The sequence below is a fragment of the Siphateles boraxobius genome, unplaced genomic scaffold (assembly GCF_051911475.1).
Source record: "Siphateles boraxobius isolate OS27281-9 unplaced genomic scaffold, OSU_SipBor_1 5, whole genome shotgun sequence".
Lineage (NCBI taxonomy): Eukaryota > Metazoa > Chordata > Actinopteri > Cypriniformes > Leuciscidae > Siphateles > Siphateles boraxobius.
Genome location: NW_027509141.1, coordinates 34,748,543 through 34,772,326, shown reverse-complemented (window position 1 = coordinate 34,772,326; position 23,784 = coordinate 34,748,543). Strand labels below are relative to the sequence as shown.

General features: G+C 36.7%; 1 protein-coding gene across 2 annotated transcripts in view; it reads left to right on the top strand.

Moving 5' to 3' along the window:
* The window catches only part of flnba (filamin B a), a 76,936-nt gene that overhangs the window by 38,743 nt on the left and 14,409 nt on the right, over positions 1-23,784 (top strand). The window contains exons 13-37 of one of the 2 annotated variants that reach the window (XM_077204171.1): positions 84-227; positions 1,644-1,767; positions 1,937-2,097; positions 2,179-2,269; positions 2,361-2,530; positions 2,654-2,771; positions 3,189-3,445; positions 4,147-4,744; positions 5,179-5,352; positions 5,998-6,160; positions 7,022-7,182; positions 7,800-7,967; positions 8,564-8,687; positions 8,766-8,919; positions 10,055-10,244; positions 11,016-11,263; positions 12,363-12,443; positions 13,922-14,024; positions 14,505-14,645; positions 15,883-16,011; positions 16,308-16,481; positions 18,531-18,689; positions 18,775-18,978; positions 20,598-20,750; positions 22,653-22,775. In XM_077204171.1, coding sequence (XP_077060286.1) covers positions 84-227; positions 1,644-1,767; positions 1,937-2,097; positions 2,179-2,269; positions 2,361-2,530; positions 2,654-2,771; positions 3,189-3,445; positions 4,147-4,744; positions 5,179-5,352; positions 5,998-6,160; positions 7,022-7,182; positions 7,800-7,967; positions 8,564-8,687; positions 8,766-8,919; positions 10,055-10,244; positions 11,016-11,263; positions 12,363-12,443; positions 13,922-14,024; positions 14,505-14,645; positions 15,883-16,011; positions 16,308-16,481; positions 18,531-18,689; positions 18,775-18,978; positions 20,598-20,750; positions 22,653-22,775 — 4,312 coding nt within the window. The remainder of the gene's footprint in view (positions 1-83; positions 228-1,643; positions 1,768-1,936; positions 2,098-2,178; positions 2,270-2,360; positions 2,531-2,653; positions 2,772-3,188; positions 3,446-4,146; positions 4,745-5,178; positions 5,353-5,997; positions 6,161-7,021; positions 7,183-7,799; positions 7,968-8,563; positions 8,688-8,765; positions 8,920-10,054; positions 10,245-11,015; positions 11,264-12,362; positions 12,444-13,921; positions 14,025-14,504; positions 14,646-15,882; positions 16,012-16,307; positions 16,482-18,530; positions 18,690-18,774; positions 18,979-20,597; positions 20,751-22,652; positions 22,776-23,784) is intronic. The other variant, XM_077204172.1, reaches the window with a different exon arrangement.

The following is a 23,784-nucleotide window of genomic DNA, read 5'->3' as shown; positions in this document are numbered from 1 at the left end:
CGAGCATCAGCTAATGAGTGTGTGCACTGAATGCGAGTTGAACCTTCACTCATGTTGCATTTTAATGTGGTTCGTTTTCCCAGGATGCAAATGGCGTCCCCATCGATGTGAAGGTGAAGAGTAAAGGAGATAACGTCTACTCCTGCTCATACACCCCGACCTCCGCCATCAAGCACACGCTGGCTGTGACCTGGGGAGGGGTCAGTGTACCCAACAGCCCCTTCAGGGTAAGACCAACAGAGTCAGAGGTCATAACCGCTAACACACACACAAAAGAGACTTCATCTGTCCGTACTAACACAGTAGAGCAGCTTATCATACTAACTAAAGCTGATGCTCTTAACACTCCGACTGCCAAATATAAACCTGTCATCATCATAACCACCTACGTTATGGAGCGCCACTGCTTTTCTGTCAAATAATTTCAGCTGTTCATTTTGTTTTGTTTTATGCTTAATGTGGTACATCACATTGGTAATCTGGCTTTAGGAAATAAAACGCAAGGATAAATGATTACAAAAAATGTTTACTAGTGCTAATTTGTCATTACATTGCATGTTTCTTAAGATTAAGAAAATATTTTTTTTAGTACTGGCAAACATATATTTTTTGCTACTTAATCACATTTTTAATCAGAAATCAGATCAAATTCAATACCTTTTGTTGAAAAAAAAATCAGTTTAACTAATGCTTTCGTCTGTTTTATCTCTCATTAAGAGAATTGTCCAATATTGCTTCTGTTACTACAAAAGCACAAGTTTGTGATTTGAAAGTTATTTTCAGACATATTAATTTTGCACAGTAGAAAACTGTATTAAACTTTAACACTGACTAATTCGATGATTGTAAAATGTTGTATTGTGGTGTTTGCAAGCAGTTGCTTTTTTCCAGAAGTCAAGAATGAAACTGAAAAATACAATCAAACTTGATTTAATATAGAAATTATTTATTTATAATAAATAACAAAGAACGTTATGACTGAACTAATAATGACAAATGTTAAGTGCGAGCATGGATATATAAAGGAGTGCTCGTTTATAAGTATAGTGTTACAGAGTTCAACGTGAACATTTGTTCATGTCACTGTATAATCATGCTTTTGTGGTCCTTACAGTCCATTTCACAAAGCAAACTCACTGCTTAGTTTAAGAACAGAACTTGCTTTTACTTGACTGCTCATGCAAACACTAAATGTTAAAGACTCTGGAAAAATGCAGCGTTCAAACGAAGTACTAACATGTTAATGTGTGCGGAGGGGAAAAGGGACTTTCATAAAGCATTTAAATGTTTGATTCATGACTGAATTCATGTTTTTAAAATGTCACCTTCAATAAATTCTAATACTTCATATGTTTTAATGTCGTCGTGTGATTTATGTGAGTTTGAGTTTCATTTGTATTTTTCCAGTTGTCTTGAATGAAGTGGAAAAATGACTAATTGGTAAAAATCTCAAATACTAACTTTAATACTAATTGTCTGTCAAAGCAATTTGTTATGCACCCTGAAAAATCATCAAATGACTTGATTTGCATTTTTCTTTTTCGGAATGTGCAATGAAGACTTTTAGCTGTGTGTGTGCGTTTTCTCATTCCCTAGTAACATTACTTGCTGTAATTAACATTCAGGAGACTTTATTCCTGTAGGTGAATGTCGGAAAGGGAAGCCACCCACAGAAAGTGAAAGTGTTTGGCCCAGGAATCGAGAGAACCGGCCTGAAAGCTCACGAGCCGACACACTTTACCGTGGACTGCACAGAAGCTGGAGAAGGTAATGCATGTTTACTGCGTACACCTAAATCACTGCGGTTTCATGTGTGAATTATACACAGTTTTTCTTTCAGGTGAATTTGTATTTTTGTAATTGAATGTTTGCCATGAAAATAGCCTTAGATGCTGACATGGCATTAAATAAAACAATATATCTATCTATCTTTCAGGTGATATAAGTGTTGGAATCAAGTGTGATGCTAATGTTATCAGTGAGAAGGAAGAGGATGTTTATTTTGACATCATTCCCAATGCCAATGACACCATCACTGTCAAATATGTTCCTCCTGGAGCGGGACGGCTCACAATCAAAGTCCTTTTTACTGATCAAGTGAGTGACCACCATAGAGATTAGTAGAAAAAACGATTTTTGAATCCTTTTACAAACGTTTGGTGTTCATTTAAAATTCAGGAAATTCCGGTCAGTCCATTCCGTGTTAAAGTGGATCCTTCACATGACGCCTCCAAAGTGAAAGCAGAGGGACCAGGACTCGCCCGAGCAGGTTTGTTGTTAAACGGTTTGATCTTATCAAGAATCTGGGTTTAATTGGATGACTCATGTCTCTCGTTCAACTTTCCCATGCGGCGTCTCAGGTGTGGAGAGCGGAAAACCAACACACTTCACCGTTTACACCAAAGGAGCTGGCAAAGCTCCTCTGAATGTTCAGTTTTCCGGACCTAATAAAGGACAGCCTGTCCAAGACTTTGAGATCATTGACAACTATGACTATTCCCAGACTGTCAAGTACACGCCAGTTCAGCAGGTAGAGGTCTGCAGTGGCGAGCCACAGATGTACAAGCAGTTTAAAGAAGTTAAATGGGCAAATTGGACATATTTCAAGATTTATCTTCTGGCATCATAATTCTGGTTTGCTGTACCAATTTAGGGGGAGATGGTGATAACCGTGACCTTTGGTGGTGACCCGATTTCTAAAAGCCCCTTCGCTGTTGGTGTTGCGGCTCCGCTTGACCTTGACAAGATCAAAGTCGATGGCCTGGAAAATCGTATGTCTCATATAATATATGTCTTAGTTATTTATTTTTAGTTTTAATCCAAGATAAAAGTGGAGTTAATGGAATATTGAATGTTTTTTTACTTATTTATTGTCTTATTTACTACTTGTTTACTTAAATTGTTTATTTGAATTAATTATTTTGTTTTAATAAGATCCAAGTCGTTAGCCTGGAAAATTGCACTTCAAATATATAATATAATATGATATAATATTTTATTGAGGCATTTATTTATTTTAAATTTAATCCAAGATACAACTGGATGGAATGGAAAATCAAGTTTATTTATTGTTATAGTTTTATTTAATTCATTTTTTTTTTTTCTCCTTACATTTTTTTGAACCAGAATTTTTATTTTTTAGGTTTTTTTATTTTTTATTAACAAAAATGTTTAATGTTTTATTTCAGGAGTGCAAGTGGGTGAAGACCAAGAGTTTGCCATTGGTACAAGTGGAGCGGGTGGACAGGGCAAACTGGAAGTCAAGATCACCAGCCCATCGGGGAAGTCCGTGCCCTGCTTGGTGGAGCCTGGGAAAGGAGCCAGTCTGGTGAAGTACATACCCAAAGAGGAGGGTGTTTACGTGGTGGAGGTCATCTATGATGGCAATCCAGTGCCTGGAAGTCCTTTCCCAGTTGAAGCCATGCTGCCTCCTGATCCCAGCAAAGTATGTAGAAACCAAAGCATGATTCAATTTATTTTACAAGGCAAGACAAGTTTATTTATAGAGCACATTTCATACACTTTGGCAATTCAAAGTGCTTTATTTTAATTCCTTTTTGAGTAATCACAAAAGTCAAATTAAAACCGTTATAAAATGAATTAAAAGAGTAAAAAGATGATCCATAGATAAACTTTTCATCCGGCAAAACACTGGTATCATATTTTTCACAACTCCCAGTTTTACTCTGAGATTTTCCCTTGTGGATTTGTACTTGTCTATGGTGTTCTTTCGACGCGCCTAGAAGGCAAAAAAAAAAAAAAATGGGTTACACTTTATTTTGATAGTCACTTTAGACATTCTACTAACTATAAGTAACTTTTCAACTACATGTCAACTAACTCTCATTATGGTATTAGTAGACTGTAGTAGACAGTCAGTAGACTGTTAGGTTATGGTTAGGTGTTAGGGTTCGGGTTAGGAGAACAAGTTGACTTTTAGTTGCTAAGTTACTTATAGTCAGTAGAATATCTTTTGGGGGTCCAACAAAATAAAATGTTAGCAGATATAAGCAGACAGTCTACTAATACTCTAATGACAGTTAGTTGACATGTAACTGCAAAGTTACTAATAGTTAGTAGAATGTCTAAAGTGGACTATCGAAAGTGTTACCAAAAAATGGTTACAATGTACTTCTGTCTGTACAGGTTAAGGCGTTTGGTCAAGGATTAAAGGGTGGTCTTGTAGCAAATCCTGCTGAATTTACCATCGACACCAAGGGCGCCGGCACCGGTGGACTCGGCCTCACCGTCGAGGGTCCAACTGAAGCTAAAATTGAGTGCTCTGACAATGGCGACGGCACCTGCTCTGTGTCGTACCTCCCCACCGAACCCGGAGAATACCTAGTTAACATTCTCTTCGAGGACGTCCATATTCCCGGCTCGCCTTTCCACGCTGACATCCAGTACCCCTATGATCCCACCAAAGTGGTGGCGTCCGGCTCCGGGCTGAAACGAGGCAAGGTTGGCGAGATCAGCGTGCTGAACGTCGACTGCACCAAAGCTGGACCTGGACAGTTGACGCTGGAGGCAGAGTCTGATTCTGGAGCGAAAGCCAAGACTGAAGTTCTGGACAACAAGGACGGGACTTACACGGTCACCTACATCCCGCTGACTGCGGGCATGTACACGCTACAGTTGAAGTACGGAGGGAAGACTGTTCCCAACTTCCCTGCCAAAGTGAACGTGGATCCAGCTGTTGATACCAGCAAAGTGAAGGTGTTTGGACCAGGAGTTGCTGGAGAAGGTATTGACGTCCAAAATCAAAGGTTTTCTCATTGAATATCAAGATACTAAATGGGTTACAAAAGCCAATTCATGTTCACTTGTAAGGACAAATGCGTCATATTCCTTGTAGCCAATGGAAACGTTTCTGAAAATATTTTTCTTTACGATTTTTTCTTGGTGATGTTGGCTTCCATGAATCAATGGACCTTCTTTCCTTTGGCTTTCGTTTTGGACTTTTTTGCCTCCATAACTTGTTGCCTTTCAGGCTAGTTGAAAGAATATATCCAAAATACACATTTAAGTGTTTATTTTATCACACTATATCTATTTGTGTTTGTAGATTTGCACCTTAAGCAAAAAGATGCCTATAAGCGATGCCATTTTTAGAAAGACAAATGTCTTCAGTGAAGTCAATGCTCTCATCTTTGTGTGTTTTTCTTCTCTGGTCTGCAGGAGTTTTCAGAGAAGCCACGACTAACTTCACGGTGGATGCACGAGCTTTGACCAAAACTGGTGGGAAACACATTAAAGCTCATGTGAAGAACCCATCAGGTGCTTCTACAGACTGCGCCATCAGTGACAACGGCGATGGCACTTACAACGTGGAATACACACCATTTGAGAACGGTATAATGCACAGCATTCTACTTAAAAATGTTTCTTCCTAACAATCACTGGTTTACATTTATATTTATACACTTAGCTGATGCTTTTATCCAAAGCAACAAGATGAATGCAATGCAAGCTATACGTTTTATCAGGTCATTTGTTCGCAATTATAAGCTACAGGAATGCTACAGGTTTCATCTTGTGCAGTTTGTGTATTTTGAAGAACTGCAATAAAGCTTTCAAGGATATACAGCTAATTTGGTCACATTTATGAGGTGAAAGGCTCATGTGTCTCAGCGACGGCACGGCAATGATTGATTAAGGCACTAAAGAGACTACAGGAAAGGCATTGTTCTTTCATGCATTTGACAGATTGGGCGGTTTTGGAACAGTTGGATCAGACTAGTGGAAAGAAAACATCCAAAATACACATTTAAGTGTTTGTTTTATCACACTATCTATTTGCAACTGTGGATTTCAATTACAATACATATCTTTAAGGCATGCATGATAAAAGAGAGCAAGAAATATGATAATACATTTTGAAGCAATTTTTCCCCATCACTTGGATGTCACAGTTGCTACCTCTGAACTCAGCTTCTAAGAAACAAGCTTTCAAGTCCTCGTACTGAGTGTGAATTTTCTCTTGTCTGCTTGATGCAGGGGTCCACAGTGTGGAGCTTCTGTACGACGAGACTCCGGTTCCTAAGAGCCCGTTCCAGGTCGGGGTGGGAGAGGGATGTGACCCCTCGCGTGTGCAGGCCAAGGGCCCGGGTCTAGAAGAAGCACTGACTGACAAACACAACAAGTTCTCAATCATCACCAGGTGTCAGAGCTTCTTACATTTCCTATTTTTATTATAATAGATCCCTACACTATGGTTCAGAAGTTTCGGGTCAGTAAGATAAATAAAAAAATTTCGGTTACGAAATGTATACTTTTATTTAGCAAGGATGCATTCAAAAGTGAGACTAAAGATATTTTATAATGTTACAAAATATTTCAAATAAATGCTGTTCTTTAAATTTTATATTCATCAAATGATTCCACAAAACAATTAAGCAGCACAACTGTTTTCAACTTTGATAATTAGAAATGAGCAGCAAATCAGAAATGAGCAGATTAGAATGATTTCTGAAGGATCATGTGACCCTGAATACTGGAGTAATGATGCTAAAAATTACAGCTTTGATCACAGGAATAAATCACAGTTTACTATATATTCACAAAGTTATTTAAGAAAGCTGTTTTACTGTATTTTTGATGTAGCCTTATTGAGAAATTATCGACGACCCCAAAATTGGAACATATATAATTAGAACACCAGTTTTAAAACAATAGTTTACATCAAATGAAATATAATTAGAACACCAGTTTTAAAACAATAGTTTACATCAAATGAAATATAAAAGTATAATCTTTTATTTTAATGACATAATTGATATCTTTGTGTACTATTCCTTTAATAGCTTAACTTGGAAATTAAATGCATTGCAAATGCCATTTCATGTGCATTACAAATTGTAATATTTCATGTGCATTACAAATTGTAATATTTCATCAGTGTTTTTTTTATTAAATAAATGCAAACTTTTGGTGAGCATACTAGACTTCTTTTGAACACTATTGGAGATATTGTTCTGTATACTACCAAGAAAATAAAATAACCTTCTTCTGATCCGTACAGAGGAGCTGGTATTGGTGGTTTGGGAATAACCGTAGAAGGCCCATCAGAGTCTAAAATGTCCTGCAAAGATAACAAAGATGGCAGCTGTAATGTGGAATACACCCCGTTTGTTCCTGGTCTGTACGATGTCAACATAACATATGGAGGACAACACATTCCAGGTACATTAACCCTTACACAGACCTGAAGTAAGCATTACTGGAGCGTGTTTTTAACTGGAGTCCTGGTTTACCCCTGCAAAACTACTTGAACTATCCTGCAAATTTGTTTCCATTAGTTTTACACAAGATCTCCCGTATCTGAGGAGAGCTACCACATTCTCACTGGTGGACATTATGGGCTCGTGTTTCATTGAAAACATTCAGTGTGCCAAGACCACATAGTGTGATTCTCCCACATGGATGCAGATTGTTTAAATCAAGTGTATAGATCTTGCTAGAGCAATATTTTAGAGGATGACAGAGACGAGTTGAGATTAATCAGACTACGGACTTGTAAAGCCCAAACTCTTTCAGAACGCATAAGCAACTATATAGCAATAAATAAAACATGCTAGCATCTAAAATCTTGTTTGAATTATTGTTGTTATTATTATTACTCATTAGAATTGGCTGAAGGCCTTGATTTTTATTTTTTATTTTCTCCTGCTTCCTGTTTTTATATGCCTTGTGCACACGTCTTATCTTATAATCGCTCCATTTGAGTTGCATTAGCTTGCATGGACACACTAATCGATGTCTGAATCTGAAAGTGTTTTATCTTTGTGCTTGCATTATAGGAAGCCCGTTCAAAGTGCCCGTAAAGGATGTTGTTGACTCCAGTAAGGTGAAGATTTCTGGACCCGGTGTTGGTTCTGGAGTGCGAGCTAAAATCCCACAGTCCTTCATTGTGGACTGCAGTAAAGCTGGTGTCGCTCCTCTGTCTGTAGCCATAACTGGACCTAAAGGTAAAAACGCATTCGGATTTATACATTTATGTATTTTATTTGATTTTGCTCTGAATTAAATACTAGCTTGCTGCGAAGTATATACTTATACATTTTGATTATTTATATTTATTATTTTCTTTTTGGGAGGCTTTGTTCATAAATACTAGCATTGCCACACAGTGTATATAGTTAAACATTCATTCATTCATTCATTCATTCATTCATTGAAACATAATTTTTTTTATTTTTTTCTATTTTTTTTAAATTGTATGCAACAATAAATGTTTCTAGCAGTATTATGATGCGTTGTCATTCTCACGGTGTTGCATGTTTAGTTTAGTGAAATAATATGGTTCTTTTGTATTTGGCAAGCCGATTAAATAAGATGTGTTAAAAATCGTAGTTAATATTACTTCTGGTTCATTCATCACTCTAGCCACAGAAAGTCAGAAACATTGCATTAAGGAATGCAGTATTAAAGTAAGGTCATTTGGGTACTAAAAATGACTGTAGAATAGTGAATGTTGTGTATAGTATAGTAATAATACACATAGTACAGTACTGGTTATACTCCTGAATGTTTTGTATTACTGTAACCAAGTTGTTGTTTGCAGGTTTGGCTGAACCAGTAAACGTTACAGACAATGGTGACGGCACACACACGGTGGCATACACTCCGTCCGTCGAGGGCTCGTACTCTGTCGCGGTTAAATACGCAGACGAGGAAGTTCCACGCAGGTACTTGTGTTAGATTCACTACTGTTATCAGACTCTAGTCACAGATGTCATCATCCATCTTTCAAATATCTCTTACAGTCCGTTCAAACTGCGCGTTCAGCCCACTCATGATGCCAGTAAAGTGCGTGCCAGCGGCCCCGGCCTGACCACGGGTCTCTCCGCCAGCTTTCCAGTCGAGTTCACCATCGATGCCAAGGATGCCGGTGAAGGCCAGCTGTCCGTGCAGATCACTGTGAGTACCGACAAGTTCAGGCTTGTCCTCTTGTTGTTTTGAAGAAACGGATTCAAGTTTGAATATCGCTGATTGATATTAATGAGTTTTTTTTTTTAAGGTTGATTTGAAGTAGAACGTTTTCAATCAGCCAACAGACTGTAAAATTACATATGGATTCAGTTTCTGACATTCAATAGAAAAGATCCACATAGTTGCATATATTTCATACATCATAAATCATACATCATACTTTCATACATCCATCTATTAGATTAGATTGCAGACACACAGATATTATAAAATATATAGAATAAAAGTGTGTGTGTGTATATGTGTGTGTATTTATGTGTACATATAATACTCTATATATATTTTAGTATATGTGTGTATGTATACATATACTGTATATATACAATTAAGCTTTTTAAATTATAATACTAAATATGTATGTCTAATCTATATACACATACATATATACTGTATATATTAAGATAATGTAATATTTTTTATATTTATTATTATGTTATATATATATATATAAACATTCTACATCAATTTAAGATAAAAATATGATATAATAAAAAGTATATATATATATATATATATATATATATTTATTTATTTATTTCATTTTTATTATATCTTAAATTTATGTAGATTTTAAGTAGAATGTTTTCAATCAGCCAAAAGACTGTAAACTCACATTTGGATTCAGTTTCTGACTTACAATGGAAAAGATGAATAAGGATCCACAAATACCACATAGCTGCATATTGCAAAATTTATCTTTCCTACATCTTTCTCTTGGATGCAGCATGTTATTTTATCTTTTGAGAAGTTACTGCTCCAGTTATGCAGGATTAGCTTTGATTTCTCCATTTGGACTCCAAATACATGCCCTACGACCAATGCGGCAGGCCAGCAGTGAGATGATTGAACGTCTAATGAAAGCCAAACTGCAGCAGGAAATCCAGGGGGAAATTTAACCTCTTCCTCCTCCATCCCGTTTCTTGTTGATGAAGCTCGTCTCTGTCTTTTAGTGTTTTTAAACAGCTTCTCAGTTCATCTGTGGACCTCCACATCTGCGGTCTCTGTTCCAGGAGGTTTGAGCTGGTCCTGCTGTATTTTTATATCGTTTTGTCATGCGTTTCAGGATCAGGATGGTAAATCCAAGAAAGCCAACATTCAGGACAACCGGGATGGAACCTATAAAGTGTCTTATGTGCCAGACAAGGTGGGCCGTTACACTATTGTAATCAAATATGGTGGAGACGAGATCCCAACTTCTCCATATAGAGTGAGAGCGACCACTACAGGAGACGCCAGCAAGTGTACGGTCACGGGTAAGTCTACACTCATTTTGTACGGGGTTTCTAGACTGTTAGGACACACACAGCTAATGGATATTTTGTGTGTATATATGTATATATGTTTGAATCAATAATTCAATTACTCATTTATAAACAGAACTATTTACTTCATTCCTGAATGAGTTAGCCGTTTCAACGAAACAAATCTTACATGAATGACTTCATTTAATCATTTAGACATTTACCGCCACCTACTAAGAGTTTAAGTTTCTTATTTAATGTATCATATCATTTAATTTTTTTTGACCATATTAATTAAAAAAAACATTAAAAGGATAGCTTAAATGATGACAGAATTTATATTTTAAATGGCCGTTAAAGCCTAAAAGTTTGTGTGCAAAAAATTCTATGTTGAAACAAATAAAAATAAAAAATTTCTAAAGCTACTTTTCGTAATGTTTATTTGATGCTTTTCTCATTGAACAAAATGACTTAAAATTATCTTTGGGGGGTAATTTCTCAGCAAAATTTGATGATTAATTGCAGTAGGTTAATTTATAATCACTTCGTGTAATTAATTAGATTAAAAATTAATTGCTTGACGGCCCTAATATTAATATTTATGAATCTTGACCAAGCGGTCTGATCAAAAGGATCCAGTTACACATAGTAACAGTGCAGATTTTTTGAAAAACACACAAAAAACTTGGATCGGTGAGAGAAGAATACATTAAAATCAAGAAAAATTAACTTGAAAATCTATTGAAAACTTTTACATCAAAACAAATCTTCCATGTTCTCCAGGACCTGGCATTGGGCCAACCATTGGTATTGGAGAGGAGGTTGGGTTTGTGGTGAACGCTAAAGGAGCCGGGAAGGGGAAGGTCTCCTGCATTGTGGTCACTCCTGACGGCACTGAGGTGGAAGCTGATGTAATCGAGAACGAGGACGGGACCTTTGACATCTTCTACACGGCGCCGAAGCCCGGGAACTACGTTATTTACGTGCGGTTTGGGGGGGAGAACATCCCCAGGAGCCCCTTCAAAGTCATGGTGAGAAGCAAACCGTGATAACATCAGCTCTTGCTCTCTTAAAGAGAACCATATTGGAGAGACTTTAGGTTTTTAAGAAGCTGCAATAGATACGGGCCCGTTTTTAAGGTTCAGTGATTTGTCATCATATCCTCATCTGGACTTCATTCTTTTGAGCTCGGAGGGGGGGTTCCTGAATTAAGATGTCGTTTCTTTGCATTATCAAGACAAATGATCACACTTATTTCATTAATGTTTTCATATCTTGTGATGTTAAGAGTAAGGTTTTGATTTAGGCCTGAAACATGCATATGAGAACACATGCAAACGCTTCTAGCAACACAAGCTTGATTTCATGCATCTTTGTGTTCCAGACTGCGTCAGAGCGTAATTCATAACACAATTCAAAACATAATGCATTCTAAGTGCTGAACGATAAATCAGAATAAAAATTAAATTGCATTATGGCCTTTTTAATTCAATTTAATATATAGTTAATTTTTGTTGCCAAAATTAAAGCTGGGTGGCTTGACATTCGAAAATGAAAAAAATATATAATATTATTATTTCAATATAAGTTGTACTGTAAAATGATCTTATTGTTCTTTATTTTTTAATTTTACAGTAAAATATATTAGTAGCATTTCTTGTTAAATATGTGTTTATTATAATTCAAAACTATTCAAATGCATAATAACGAAAGTGAAATTATTGATAGTAATAATTATTACTTTTATTTTGTATTATTATTACTTCATAGTCATATTGATATAAAATCACAACATATTTTGGACAAATTGTGCCACAAACATGGATTTAAAAATAAATAAATCACAATTTTCTCTGAAAAGATGCAAGTAGAAAATGGGAATCTTGTAGCCCTACATTCTCAGCGTTGACTCACAACTGTGTGAAGAATCTAGCCTGAACTGTAAACATGTTTATATCTACACTATCAGTTATAAAAACACATGGAGTTTTGTTACCACAACAGCTACAAGAACAAATGTACAACGGGATTGGCACAATTTACAATCTGTGTTTGAGTGCCTGTGTTGACTGTGTTCTTTTATGTTCCTCATGCATCTGAAGTTTCATGTCCATACATATCATTTCCCAGGCAACGGATGAAATTCCCATGATGCAGCAGCAGTCGGTCCAACAGCAACAGACAGCACCAGGCCTCGGCTTCCAGCCCTGGGTACAAAGACACACACGTCTCAGCCCAGTCACACACTCCCGTCAGCGTTCGCTCTCTTCCAGGCTTTGCACTGACCTCCAGCTTCCTGAACACACACACCACCCTGTCACCTCTTTGTGTTGGTCAAGGGGTTTCTGTTCAGTTTTTCCTTGTTTTTGACCAACCAAGCTTCGTTTTTTTTTGCAGGAAATGGTTGGAATGGTTATTCATGGCTCATCGGCCTCTATTTCCTCCTCGTCTCGTTGATTAGTCTTGAACACACTCTGGTTTTCCCACTAGTGCGTTTCATTGATGACAGAAGCAGAGGGAAACTCGACGCCTGAGTGTTTAGACTGACATAGTTTTGTTTGGATTGAACACCAGTTTTAAATTGCTCATTATTCTGAAATTAACCTCAGAACCGTTATGCGGTTCATGTGCTGCTGCTTTCTGCCTGCATAGTTTAAGAAAACCACAAAGCAGATCTGTAAAACTCTGAAAATACACTCTACCCTTCAAAGGTTTTGAGGTCGATATTAAACAGCACGACCGTATTCAATATTGATAACGGGAAGAAATATTTCTTGAGCAGCAAACCAGCATATTATACTGATTTTTGAAGGATCATGTGACACTGAAGACTGGTGTAATGTATTTAAAAAATTCAGCTTATACTTTAAATTTATTAAAACAGAAAACCGATATTTTTCAATTGTAATTTCACTCTTTTTAATGGTTTTTATCAAATAAACGCAGCCTTTGTGAGCAGAATAGACTTCCAAAACAAAAACAAAATCTTACCGACCCCAAACAACAGTTGTGTAAGTAACACAAAAAGTGGCTTTAATGTAACTTAACTTGTTTTTAACGATTGTTGTCACTCTGGCATTGCCTTCTAAACTAAAGGATGCTTTGAAATTGACTGAAATGAAGCATCTTAGAGCATATTTTAGCTGATAAAGTATATGATGGGAGCTTTTGTTTTTGATACGGATCTATTAATGTGTGCTTAAACTTAACACACAGTTGTAATTCTTCTCATTGTGGTTACCTCATTCCCTCCAGGTGAAATCAGGAGTCGTTTATCAGTAATGCTCCCTCCTTGTCATTTATCTGTGCAGGGCTCATATTAGATGATGTCTCGACATGTTTCATTCTATGCACACAATCATTTTCTTTATTTCTGAGATGTTTACCACGGTTTGGGGATTTTTCTTCTTTATCACTCTCTTTTCCAGGCAGCTTTGCTTTGCCAGGTGTGCTGGGGGGGCCGACCACAGCTTTTCACCGTCTCGTCTTCCTCGGTTTCGTGTCTAACACACGTTTATCTTCTGCTGTGGCTGAATCACTGGGCTGTTAATGTCTTTTCTCGTCCACAGCGCTCTTGCTTTCAGAATGGATCGCACAGACTTGACTAAACATGGAAATGTTTGACAGCAGTTCTAACGGATGCGTTTGTACCGTCGGCTCTCATTTACTCCGATTTCTCCTTTACACAGGTTACAGATGGCGGGTATATCCCTGCGAACAGTGTGAATGGGACGGGATACAGACCTTTCGATATGGTGATTCCCTTTACGTTGAGGAAGGGGGAAATCACAGGTGAGAGATTTCAAAAGAAAACCCTTATTAGCTACTCGTGAGTTAAATTCATTAAAGGTTTTCTTAACTTAAGGGGTTTTGTGCTTCTCAATGCAGATCTTTTAAACACAATTCATGTCAGCGTCATATTTCACCCCCAAAAAATCAAGCATTTTTTTGGATTAAGATATTTTTCATTATGAAATTTCCCCCTAAATTCTTATTACTGTAGTGCAAAACAATTTCTTTCTTTTTTTAAATTATGCCAACATAAAAATCTGAAATATCTTAATGGTTCTAAAAATGGTTGTAATTTTTTTTTTTCTCAAGAAAATATGCATGCATGTGTGTATCTGTGCATGTATGCATGTCTAAATATATACATTTTTCAACTTTTGAAATGTCATCATGAAAATAATGTCACTCATAAAGTGTTTCATACTAGTCACTGCAGTGATATTTGTTCAAAAAGCATAAACCGAACACTTGTTTGTCCTCCAGGTGAGGTTCACATGCCGTCAGGTAAAACCGCTCAGCCTGAGATCATCGACAACAAAGACGGGACGGTCACAGTGAAGTTCTCGCCCACAGAGGCTGGACTTCATGAAATGCACATTAAATACAACGGCTCACACATCCCAGGTCAGAGTCCAGGACCACAGCACACCATCAAATCAGTTTAACACACACACACACACACACACATCACAAACATCTCGTTTTGTGCTGATGAAAGTTATTAATATGGGTTAAAAAAAAAACTTAGCATGCATGAGTGATTCATCTCATCTGTGTGATGAATGTGCTGTCAGGATTTGTTTTAAGGTCTTTCGTTGTCCCAGAGATCCATGGGAGTGTGTGTGTGTGTGAAGGTTGAGAAGGCTTCACCTTTTGAATAGATTTAAGTTGACTGAGGGCGGACAAAAACTCATTGTGCTGATTTATTTAGCGTGGTGAAAGATCTCATGGGTGACGTCAGGCGTGAGGAATCTGTGTTTGGAGCTGGTGTGTGTTGGGTACAGATCCTCATGTAGGTGCTTGTTTTATGGCTGGAGTTTCATGTTTTCCAGTCGCTGGTCCAGTGCCGTCAGTAACCTCAGTAAACATCACATGAATGTGATAGTCGAGCCTCATCCGATGGATTTGTTTCTCCATATAAGGCAGGAAGAATGTGTTATAGAGTTGAATTATTCTGTTAGGAGTGTCTAAAGCCCTGTGAGGATAACCTGTTAGCATTAACAATGAGCTTTTATAGCAATGTTTTGAATAGGTTTTTCACTGCTAGGTTTTTATGGATTATTAAAATGACATGCATAGTATATACAACAATACTAGCAGTAGTGAAACATCTATTCAAATCAATGTTTATACAAGCTCATTGTTAATGCATTTATATATAAAAATGTTTTTAAAATAATTGTATTATTAAAATGACATGCATAGTATATACAACAATACTGCCCATTATATTTATAACCAGGTTTTGGTTTAATTGATTCATTTTATTCATTTGGATTTATTTTTTTAAGTTTTTTGTATTCGTATGTACATTTTATTTTGTTGCATGTTTTCAAATATTCCTAACCTTTGAAGTGTGTGTGTGTGTGTGCGTGTGCGAAATTGCTCCAGATTTCTGTGAATTGCATGAAAACAGTCCATGTCATTTTTCACCCCAAAATCAAAAGAAAATAAGATGTTATATAAAATGTTTTCAAAGTATAACATGCATTTTAGTACAAAAACGCCTCTCAGATTTATTCATAATTTATAATTCTCCAAACACTCGTGTGCAGCAGCTGCTCTGCCTCATTATAATGTTTCCATTCTTTTGTATCCATGTTTTCTGCGGTTTTATTGAATGCGTTGCATGTTTTCTCAGAGAGCCCTCTGCAGTTCTACGTCAACAACACAAACAGCCCTAACGTGACCGCATATGGACCGGGTCTGGTCTACGGGACCACCAATAAAACCGCCATGTTCACCATCTACACTGAAGATGCTTCTGAAGGTGTGTACAAACACAGTGCATTATGGGTAACACTTCACTATAAGGTTCATTAGTTAATGTATTAACTAACATTAACTAACCACGAGCAATACATTGGTTACTGTATTTGTACATCTTTGTTAACGTTAGTTAATAAAAATTCAGCTGTTCATTCATTTTAAGTTCACAGTGCATTAATGTTAACAAGATTTTAATAAATCTTTCATGCTAACTAATGAACCTTATTGTAAAGTGTTACCCATTAATGTTGGCCAGAAAACTGCCAGAAAAAGATGATCATTTTGTGTTTTGCACAGGCGGACTGGATTTGGCCATTGAAGGTCCGTCGAAGGCTGAGATCAGCTGTGTGGACAACAAAGACGGCACTTGCAGCGTCTCGTACCTGCCCACACTACCAGGAGACTACAACATACTCGTCCGCTATAATGACAAGCACATCGCTGGAAGCCCCTTCACCGCCAGGGTCACAGGTACACATCTCGTCTTTCGTTAGAACTTGACATTTGTTGACCTGATTTTGCTTTTAGAAAAAAAAAGCATAATTTGAATTTGTCTCATATTTGATTAATTTTGTCTCGGTTGTGCCGATTATTTTAGTAATCCTTTACAATAAGGTTCATTAGTTAATGTATTTATTTACTAACATGAACTAACCATGAGCAATACATTTGTTACCGTATTCGTTCATCTTTGTTAACGTTAGTTAATAAAAATAGTTTTTCATAGTTTGTTCAAGTTAGTTCAGTGCATAAACTAAACTAATGTTAAAGGGGAAATGAAACGTCCATGTTTTGGCACTGGTAGTAGCTACATATGTTAGAAAAATCACTTTGCCTAAAATTTTATTTTAAAAAGTTGTTAACCACAGATATGACAATTATTTTCGTAGTTTCTGACGCTATCTAGCTAGCGAGTCGCCATTTTGGAGTGAGCCATCACAGCCTACGTAACGGGGTTTGTTGGTTCCGTTGGTGATCTTCTGTTCCGTTATCTCTGTCTTTCTCCATCTCTGTCTTTCTCTATCTCTGTCTTTCTCTATCTCTGTCTTTCTCCATCTCTGTCTTTCTCCATCTCTGTCTTTCTCCATCTCTGTCTTTCTCTATCTCTGTCTTTCTCCATCTCTGTCTTTCTCCATCTCTGTCTTTCTCCATCTCTGTCTTTCTCTATCTCTGTCTTTCTCCATCTCTGTCTTTCTCCATCTCTGTCTTTCTCCATCTCTGTCTTTCTCCATCTCTGTCTTTCTCCATCTCTGTCTTTCTCCATCTCTGTCTTTCTCCATCTCTGTCTTTCTCCATCTCTGTCTTTCTCCATCTCTGTCTTTCTCCATCTCTGTCTTTCTCCATCTCTGTCTTTCTCCATCTCTGTCTTTCTCCATCTCTGTCTTTCTCCATCTCCGTCGTTCTCCATCTCCGTCGTTCTCCATCTCCGTCTTTCTCCATCTCCGTCTTTCTCCATCTCCGTCTTTCTCCATCTCCGTCTTTCTCCATCTCCGTCTTTCTCCATCTCCGTCGTTCTCCATCTCCGTCGTTCTCCATCTCCGTCTTTCTCCATCTCCGTCTTTCTCCATCTCCGTCTTTCTCCATCTCCGTCTTTCTCCATCTCCGTCTTTCTCCATCTCCGTCTTTCTCCATCTCCGTCTTTCTCCATCTCCGTCTTTCTCCATCTCCGTCTTTCTCCATCTCCGTCTTTCTCCATCTCCGTCGTTCTCCATCTTTCTCCATCTCTGTCGTTCTCCATCTCTGTCTTTCTCCATCTTTCTCCATCTCTGTCTTTCTCCATCTCTGTCTTTCTCCATCTCTGTCTTTCTCCATCTCTGTCGTTCTCCATCTCCGTCTTTCTCCATCTCCGTCTTTCTCCATCTCCGTCTTTCTCCATCTCCGTCTTTCTCCATCTCCGTCGTTCTCCATCTCCGTCGTTCTCCATCTCCGTCGTTCTCCATCTCCGTCGTTCTCCATCTCCGTCTTTCTCCATCTCCGTCGTTCTCCATCTCCGTCGTTCTCCATCTCCGTCGTTCTCCATCTCCGTCGTTCTCCATCTCCGTCGTTCTCCATCTCCGTCGTTCTCCATCTCCGTCGTTCTCCATCTCCGTCTTTCACTGCGTTTTACTGAACTCAGCCCAGAGCCTTTAAAGCCAACCAACCCCGTGACGTCACAATGGCAGCGCCCTTGCCGAGAAAGATATAACGGTGTTTATTTTTTCTTTTATATGTTTACATTTGTCATGTTTCTTATATAATTGTTGATTATAGTGGAAATCCATCTTGTTAATCATGTAAACTTGATTGACTGCTTCATTTCCCCTTTAACACACAACTCTTGATTTTAATAATGTATTAATAAATGTTGAAATTAACATTAACAAAGATGAATAAATGCTGTAGAAGCATAGTTCGTTACTAATTCATGTTAACTAATGTTAACTAATGAACCTTATAAGTGTGGCTATTATTTTCTCTGTTACTGTGAAGCTGCTTTGTAACAATCAGTGCTGTATAAATAAAGGTGACTTGACTTTGCAGAAGACAATAAGAGGAAGTCCCAGGTGAAGCTGGGCTCCGCTGCAGATTTCTCTCTGGACATCACCGAGACGGATCTGAGTCTTCTCACCGCAAGCATTAAAGCCCCTTCTGGCCGCGACGAGCCGTGTTTGCTCAAGAGACAACCCAACAACCACATCGGTACGTCTGGGGTCTGTTCACAAATTCTTTTTGCAAGCTATGAATTTAGTTTTGGATAACACATGGTTGGTCATTTCTTCTTCAGGCATTTCCTTCATCCCAAGGGAAGTTGGCGAGCACCTGGTGAGCATCAAGAAGAACGGACAGCATGTCTCTAACAGCCCCATCACCATCATGGTGGTCCAGTCTGAGATTGGAGACGCCAGCCGGGTCAAGGTCTTCGGACAGGGGCTGGTGGAGGGAAACACCTTTGAGATGTCCGACTTTGTGGTGGACACAAGGGAAGCTGGTGAGAGATTTTTTTTGTTGATCTTTTATATATATTTAATCTTTTTATTTATTAAAATTTTGTAATTAATAACTAAAATAGATTTTTAATTATTGTTACTATAGTTATATATAAACTTTTACATTATTATAATATATTATAATAAAATATAATCTTTATGTAATAAGAATGATTATGATTATAATGGTAGTTATTAGAAAAAGAAAAAAAAATCAATAAATACTTAACAATAGCTATTTTATATATATATATATATATATATATATATATATAGTAGTTATTAGATAAGTTATTAGATAAAGAAAAAAATATTAAATAAATACTTAAGTATTTATTTAATATTTTTTTCTTTATCTAATAACTACCATTATAATATATAATAATATAATTCTATGTTATATAATAGTTAATTATTTATTTGATTATTATAATTCTATTTAATAACAGCTTATTTATTATTATTTGTATTATTCAATAACTAATATATAATTATAATATTGTAATAAAACATTATATATTATCATAATTATCTACTATTACATCATTTTATAATATACTCACATTATTAATATAATATCTATTTAATACAAATAATGTTATCTTTATCTGTATAATTGTTATATGTATTTAATTTATTTAATAATAATAATAGTAATTGACTTATGTATAAATAAATAGCTTTAATTCATTACATTACATTTAAGTCTTTAACCCCACCTTGAGCCATATGTAGAGAATGAAATATCATAGATTGAGAGTGGGCTGTTTTCACCAAGCAACCTGAACTTGCAGCCGCATAGCAATTTATTTCCCAAAAGCAGAGGATACAAACGTTTCCCACAAATAAGAGGCTTCAAATGTGAGCTGACGGATTTCCTCTTCATTCCTCAGCAGTGATTCACTCTTGTCTTGAAGGATTTGAGGTTATAAACATCACTTTACAGAATGTGTGAGGTTCCTCTCGCATTTTTCCTTCATAACAAAGATATTAACATTAAACATAGAGCTTGACTTCTGTTAAGAGCAGCTAACCTTCTAACCCGCCTAATCGAACTACATAAGCGCTAAATAAACCTCGTCTGCTAAAACATCTGGCCCTTAATGATGTTTTTTCAAGCTCTCCAATTCACTTAATTGCTAAGAATATAATCCAAACAGGTTGTGTAAAGTGGCTCAAGGGTGGAAATAAAGGAAAATTAGGGTCTTAATTGGTACCACAGCGGCATATTATTCCCACTTACCCAAAGTACTTCAAATATTTATACAATTAGTCCTTCATATAAAATATATCACACACTTTTTAACTTGTCATAACAAGTCTTGTACAATCAAATGCTTTTATTTCTCATGCATCCAGTAGGCGTTTGTTTATTTTTAATGCATGTAATCCAGTTTTTCCCAGCGCGGTTCCTGAAGACACACCAACACTACACGTTCTCAAACTCTTCCTAATCAAACACACCTGATTCAACTCAGTTAGTAGAGACTCCAGGACCAGAAATATTTGGGTGAGATGAGGGAGACATGCAGAATGTGTAGTGTTGGTGTGTGTCCAGGAACAGGGTTGGGAAACACTGATCTAATCTATGGTAATCCTGAATGGGATAATGTGTTCACAGGTTATGGAGGTTTGGCGTTGTCCATCGAGGGTCCCAGTAAGGTGGACATACAGACAGAAGACATGGAGGACGGCACTTGTGGCGTCTCATATTGTCCGAGTGAGCCGGGCACCTACATCGTGTCCATCAGGTTTGCAGAAGAGCACGTCCCTGGTAAGAGACTTACATGCTCAACTTCATTCAAACCTTCTATAAGTATGGAATGGAATGAGTATGGAATGGAATGAGTATGGAATGGAATGAGTATGGAATGGAATGAGTATGGAATGGAATGAGTATGGAATGGAATGAGAATGAGAATGTATGGAATAAGAATGAGAATGTATGGAATAAGAATGAGAATGTATGGAATAAGAATGAGAATGTATGGAATAAGAATGAGAATGTATGGAATAAGAATGAGAATGAGTACGTATGGAACAGAATGAGAATGAGTACGTATGGAATAAGTATGTATGGAAGTATGTATGGGAGTACGTATGGGAATAGAATGAGAATAGGTATGTATGGAATAAGTACGTATGGGAATAGAATGAGAATAGGTATGTATGGAATAAGTACGTATGGGAATAGAATGAGAATAGGTATGTATGGAATAAGTACGTATGGGAATAGAATGAGAATAGGTATGTATGGAATAAGTACGTATGGGAATAGAATGAGAATAGGTATGTATGGAATAAGTACGTATGGGAATAGAATGAGAATAGGTATGTATGGAATAAGTACGTATGGGAATAGAATGAGAATAGGTATGTATGGAATAAGTACGTATGGGAATAGAATGAGAATAGGTATGTATGGAATAAGTACGTATGGGAATAGAATGAGAATAGGTATGTATGGAATAAGTACGTATGGGAATAGAATGAGAATAGGTATGTATGGAATAAGTACGTATGGGAATAGAATGAGAATAGGTATGTATGGAATAAGTACGTATGGGAATAGAATGAGAATAGGTATGTATGGAATAAGTACGTATGGGAATAGAATGAGAATAGGTATGTATGGAATAAGTACGTATGGGAATAGAATGAGAATAGGTATGTATGGAATAAGTACGTATGGGAATAGAATGAGAATAGGTATGTATGGAATAAGTACGTATGGGAATAGAATGAGAATAGGTATGTATGGAATAAGTACGTATGGGAATAGAATGAGAATAGGTATGTATGGAATAAGTACGTATGGGAATAGAATGAGAATAGGTATGTATGGAATTGAATAAGTATGTATGTATGGAATAAGTATGTATGGAAAAAGTATGTATAGAATAAGTATAGCATAGAATGTGGTCCAAATATGGCATGCATCTTTTTTTTACACATTTATTTGGCAAAAGACAATATTCAAAATGGTTTGCAGAAAAGCATGTCCCTGGTAAGAGACTGACATGCTCAACTTCATTCAAACCTTCTATAAGTATAGAATAAGTATGGAATGGAATATTTATGTAATGGAGTAGTATGGAATAAGTATGTATGGGATAGAATAAGAATAAGTATGTATGGAATAAGTATAGTATAGAATGTGTTCCAAATATGGCGTACATCTTTTTTTACACATTTATTTGGCAAAAGACAATATTCAAAATGGCGTAGTAAGCGTATTGCACAGTATATACTGTACATTTACATTACGTTCCTATTACAACTGTATAATGTTACAAAAGATTTCTATTTCAAATAAACTCTGTTCTTTTTTTAAGTTCTATTCATCGAATCCTGAAAAAAAATTAAACTTTTTAACATTGATGATAATCATAAATGTTTCTTGAGCAAATCAGCATATTAGAAGGATTTCTGAAGGATCATGTGACATTGAAGACTGGAGTAACGATGTTAAAAATTCAAACTTTGATCACTGAAATAAATAACATTTTACAATACATTCACACAGAAAACAGCCATTTTAAACTGTAATAATATTTCACATTTTGACTGTATATTTGATCAAATAAAAGCCTTCTTGGTGAGCTGAAGAGACTTCTAGCATGTTACTCCTGTCATTGTGACTTACGTTTTGTTGCGTGTGTGTTTGTGTTTGCAGGAAGTCCGTTCAGCGTTCGGGTGACCGGAGAAGGCCGTATCCGCGAGAGCATCACTCGCCGTCAGAAAGCAGCGTCTGTGTCTAGTGTTGGCAGTGTGTGTGATCTCAACCTGAAGATCCCAGGTATGAAAGTTCCCAGGTATAGGCCTTATGTAGCCCCGCCCCTTTTCAGTGCTGTGCTCTTGTCTTTTGTCTTCTGGTCTGTATTTTCACAGTCATCTTGCGTATTTATGAGTGAACGGCTCGTTTTAAAATCTTCCTGGTCTACTGACATTTGTTAGGGCGTTTTTTTTTTTTCACTGGTCAATTCTCAGATTTTGGGATATTTGTCTTCAATAGCATGTCTTTCAGACTTGTACATTTAGGTCTTTATTTTACTACACTTTATCCGTTTGCATCTGTAGATTTCGCCTAAATTCATCAAAAGCTGGCGTTTTAAATCATCCCGCTGCTCCTCGATTGCTGCCGGCACCGTCATCACACACACCGTTAGAAAGCTCTCTCTCTCTGCTGTACAATGCTGTCGGATCCAAATATGGTCATTTCCTTTTTATCAGCAAACAATCGTGAAAGGGGGGGATTTAATCTCTCGTTTTACAATATAAATCTTTAAAGCCCATTTTCTCAATGACTTTTCTCTCATACTCCAAGTCTGAAATCTCCACTTCAGTAGCACCTATATACACCAAACTTTCCAGTCTTGTTATATTGGTTATATTATGAAGACATTAACAGAGGGATTTGTAAATATATTATCCCTAGCCTGATTTATATAACATTTTATTCAAAAAAACATGGCGAAAATCATTTAAGGCTATTGACAGTATATTCTGATTTACAGGATAACAAAAGTAGATATCCATAAATCCCTCTAATTTTTTCCCCATCTAATATGTGAACACAATGGAAAAAAAATTTTGAACCTGGCTTTGTCCAATACTCAGATTTCTTTTTTTTTTTTTTAATATATGCAAATTAGTGCATATTTAATTAGATAATCCATAATTTGCATATTTAAACATTAAATTACAGGAAACTTGTAATACATTTTCTTTTCTCATCTTAATGTAGGTAATCAACTGGGAAAGTTTCATGGTGATATCTTCTAGTTAAATATTTTACCCTATTCACC